Here is a 4,798-nt window from a genome sequence, read left to right as displayed (position 1 = left end):
TGTAAAAAGTAGCGAAGTCATTACGCAATCTATAGCTAAGTCATGTCTGTCGCATCGCTCATCTCGTGCTTCTGAATAAAAAAAAATAAACTTTATGCGCAGCGAGGCACATATTGCAATTTAAGAATTGTAGCCAGTGTGTTTTCATGGCATATCCATTTGGAACTAATGGATATATATGCCTTGGTTGTGGCATTCTCGCCACAGTGTTTGATTGCTCATATCTCTAAATTAATTAATTATTTTATTTATTTATTTATTAAGTTCTTGAGTTTTACATGCTAAAACCACGATATGCTAAATTTGGTCCGGCGTGCTAAAACACGCCAAAGTGGGGGACTCCGGGTTTTCTTAAAACTCGTCCATTGCAAATAGCATAATTGCAGTCCTTGAGCTGGTTTACTTGAAGCAGCGGAGATTACTTGCACGATAAATCAAAATACATAATCGACTGATTAACAAAAATTCACAAATTTTGTAACGAATTTTCAGGATGACCCTGGCTGGTTTCGAGATACTCATTCCCAAAGTGTTCGACGAAATACTTCCCGTTACTTTTGTGTTTCAGTGTGTTTCAGCTTGCCGCTCTCTCCAGCATTTTCATGCGGGCACCATGCAACAGGAGGTCGACTACACGGCCCGAACCAGCTGCAGCTATGAGCGCAGCGGCTTTGTTACGTTTAATAAAGGCTCTACGCACAAAGCTCAAAAACATCTGCTGTCCAACATATAGCAAATTAAAAAAATGTTATGCAACATATTTCGCATATCACGCATTTTCGAATGAGATCACACACAAAACATGTGCTTTACGAGCTATTTTTGGTATTTGCATCACGTAATGAGAGAGATTCTAAAACATCGTTGGTTTCGATACCGTTCATCGTTGAGCGTCAAACGCGTGCGCTTACATCGACATCGTGCACCAGTGAACAATTAATTTTTGATGCGCTATAGGAAACTGGTCTACAGGCTAAAAAAAAGCAGCTACGTTGAAGAAAGCTGTGTTGTTTTTGTACAATTCATACAGCTTAACATTGTGTCTACTAAATTAATGGTCTACCTTCCACCAAGAGAACGGGCAACGCAGAAACATCCCGTACCTGAGAATTATGTTTACGCAAAAAGTAGCACAGAGAAAATAAAAAATAGGGACAGGAAAAATTTCGTATAAAAGCGGCAAATTATATAGCATATCTTTAAGAGAGAGATAGAGAAAGAAAACATACACGATGTATATTTTGTAGCTGGGTGCGGGAAGTTAAGTTCGACCAGGCATGTCCGGCGAGCATTTTTGATGAAAAATTCTTCTTTACTGCCTCAGTGTCAAGAACAGCAAAATAAATTTTATTTATGGCAAAAACAAAAAAAAATGTCTTTGAGAAAGAAATATAGAAGCGCCCAGTCAGAAGCACTTTAGGCAGATTTTGTCGAATCGACATTTTGATTAGCTCCCCCTAAAAAATGGGCTAGGGTTACGGCGCTAGAAGTATTTAGTGACAGGCTGCGGGTAAATTGCATTAATTGTAACTAATTACGACCGAGTATTATTGCTACGAGCTGGTGAAAAAGAAAATCGGAAGAACGGAGCATTGCACAATGTTGGCCAGAGTCCAGATTTTTTTTTCTACGCAGCTATAAAAGAACACTTTTCAAACTTTGTCAGCATGTTGCCATAAATGTCGTTACAAATTTGAGGCAAATATCTCTGTCCTCGTCCACACCAGAAATCCACGAGAAGCGCTAGATTTTAGACATGTAGCAAATTAGCAGTATTTTAAAAACCCGAAAAGAAAGCCAACTTCGATTTTCGAAAAATTTCTCAAATTGAATCTATTGACTTCAACTAACGTAATCTAAAATAAAAGCGAGTAATGTGACCAAATAAACGGCACCACCGCTGCGACATTATGGGGTGTGTGCGGGCTAGGTATACTGCTGTTCCCTTTTGTTTATGACACGAAAGTGCCCCAGGATGGTTCTGAAAACGCGGATTATCAATACAGAAAATGGTAGGTGAAATCACTCATCGCGTTCGTGGACAAGAATCGCTAATTATGTGCATGGGCCCTGCTACAATACGGTGGGGCATTGTCACGTGCTTTGGAGCGCTTGCTCTGGATTTCGGGCCTTTAAGCACATATCCTACATGCGGTTCATAAGAACAGATTGAAAATTATGCGGAACAATCCTGATCAATGTAGTAACTTGATCAATGAGAAAATTGGTTCGGCTAAAAAAATTTTGTTCTCGCATCCTACCCACTATTTTTCGTATGAATCTCTTGCAGGATATGTGCTTAAAGGCCCGATATCAGAGCAAGCGCTCCAAAGCATGTGACAATGACCCACCATTCATGTAGCTGGGCCCATGCCCAGAATTTGCGATTCCTGTCCAGGAACATGCTCAGTGTTATCACACAAAAATTTTCCGTGCTGTGAATTAATTCACGCTTTCGGAATCGTCTTGGAGCATTTACGTGTTGTAAAAGAAAGGAATCTGCAATGACGAGCATGCAAGGACCTCAAATGTCGCAGCGGCGTTATTGTTTGGCTGACAAATAGGCTGATAAAATTAGAAAACCGGCTCTTCATAAATGCGAAGAAAAAAAATCTGGAATATTGTGCAATGTCCCGTTTTAGCATTTCTTTTTCTCCCTATCAAAGCAATAATATTCCGTGGTAATTAGATAGAATCAATGCTATTGTCCCGCAGTCTATCACTAAATATCTTTAGAGCTGTAGCTACTACACTTTTTGTTAGGGAGCTAACCAAAATGAGGATTCGGCAAAACATGCAAAAAGCGCTTCTGACTGACCGAGCGCTGCTCTATATGTAATTTTTTCATAAAGCAAAATTTGTTTCTCCTAAAAATAAGGTTGATTTCGTTGTTCCTGGCACTCAGGCATCAAACATGTTTTATGAAAATAAATATGGCCAGCGGACAAGCCCCGCCGAACTTATTTGAACACACCCAGCTTTGATTTAGTCGGCATTATCCACCGAGAAATAATTCGCTGCCAATCAGAGAGCATACGCTAAATTGTGAACTCTCCTTCCACTCTTCCTTACTTGTGCTTTACCTCCCACATTGTTTTATACTTTCGATAAACAAACAGTAACAATTGTTCATACCCACAACAATTTGCATACCATTATCCACATCGCAACCTATACGCCAGGTCACAATTTGTTTACTACGTTCGCTCAGACTACCCTTATATATATATATATATATATATATATATATATATATATATATATATATGTTGGCTAAGGCAAACATAATCAAAAGTTGTATGTTTATTTTACAGAAATCGTGCGACGTATAGAGCATACTTAGTGATATTTTGGTCTACCCATCACAGAGGAAAACAGTGCACCAGTTCACGAGAGAAAAAAAATGTAACTCCCACTAAGTTTGTAGCGCTGCTAGGCAATGTGAGAACATCGTCGCCTTCGCGCTGCAAGGTAGTACTCCACCATCGCGCACATTCGAGCACAAACGTCGCATAACAGTAGACCAGATAAATGCAACCAGCCATAATCAACGCTACTGGCCGTTTCCTCACGTGCAGCGCGATCATACGCCTCAATCGAAGTGTGTGATACATCACAGGGGACAATCGAAGCAAAGTGACGTTGCCGTGTAAGAAACATGCAGCGTCGCGTGGCCCGTCTGCACCTTCGGTAACTGAAAAGACTTACCTGCCACGAGCGACGACAATGCCCCGAGGAGCAGCAGCAGAAGCATCATCGTGCCTAGAACCGAGTCTCACTTTGTTCACACTGAGGAGCGGGCGCTCAAGCCGCAGGAAGGTCCTCCCCCATAAGCAAGGTGTTGGCACATGCGCGCCTTCCGTTTCCCGGACGTCGTTACAGGATGTCTCGTGTGGGCCTACGAAACGACAAAAACGTTTTGTAATTGCAGGTCACCCATTGTGTTTTTCCTCCATTCACTTCGCCACGCGGCTTTCGAAGAAATCTGATATAGATCGCAGACGTACCGTCAAGGACGTCGCTATCTGCACAGCAGCGTGAGCGCTTGTTTTCTTGCTTTAGCCGTGGAGTGTTAAGTCTCGTTAGCGAAAACGACGGCACAACTGTAGCCTTTTCGGTGTGTCTATGGGGGGGTGTATGGTCTCCGTTCATATATACACGCTCAGAACACGTATACTAGATGGGCCACGCAGAGCATGCGCTGTTCGTATCTTTAGTATATTTTATCGGTTCCAGAAGTGATTGAATTCCAATGGCATAAATTAGAGGACTAAAGTTAAACGAACTTTCCACTTCAGCACGAGACCGTCGTGGTCGCATGAAGGATAACGAATCTATAACCCACTAGTTTCATTTGGATCTGTCAGGTCTTACCTTGGCACGAGCACAGTACATTTCGCAATATCTGAGCAGCGCCTGTCTTCGCCGCTCGAAACTTGCTTGCAGTCTCGCCACAGCACCTCGCGCACGCGCGGATTTTAATCGCTCGCTTTATTGCAGGGAATACCCATTGTTTCCTGGGCAGCTCTCAAATTGTGGCGTCTTGAGCAGCTTGACATACACGTATTTGAACGCGTAAATGTTAGGCAGCCATAGCCACTATTATTACACGGTTCACTACGTCCAATGTGAAAAATAAACATGCTTCTATTGTGTGCTCATGACCTGCAAACACTATTGTTCTCATCGGCTGCAGCTTCATTATAGAAAACTTTGTCCGGGGCATCTTTTGTTGCTTCGTTGTGACTCACCAGGTTGACTATTTTTCTTTTCTTTTTTCCCCACATCTAAACGAGCG

General features: G+C 42.0%; 1 protein-coding gene across 1 annotated transcript in view; it reads right to left on the bottom strand.

Annotated features, from left to right (window-relative positions):
* LOC119434147 (uncharacterized) overlaps nt 1-4,490 on the bottom strand; it is a 12,055-nt gene extending 7,565 nt beyond the window's left edge. Inside the window, exons 1-2 of the mRNA XM_037701473.2 lie at nt 4,375-4,490; nt 3,709-3,898 (exon numbers count right to left, since the gene is read on the bottom strand). Of these exons, the coding sequence (XP_037557401.1) occupies nt 3,709-3,757 (49 nt within the window). The 5' untranslated portion in view covers nt 3,758-3,898; nt 4,375-4,490. The remainder of the gene's footprint in view (nt 1-3,708; nt 3,899-4,374) is intronic.
* Between the last annotated feature and the right edge of the window lie 308 nt (nt 4,491-4,798).

The sequence above is a fragment of the Dermacentor silvarum genome, chromosome 1 (assembly GCF_013339745.2).
Source record: "Dermacentor silvarum isolate Dsil-2018 chromosome 1, BIME_Dsil_1.4, whole genome shotgun sequence".
NCBI lineage: Eukaryota > Metazoa > Arthropoda > Arachnida > Ixodida > Ixodidae > Dermacentor > Dermacentor silvarum.
Note: the sequence above shows the minus strand (reverse complement) of the source record. Positions and strands in the feature narration are given on the sequence as shown.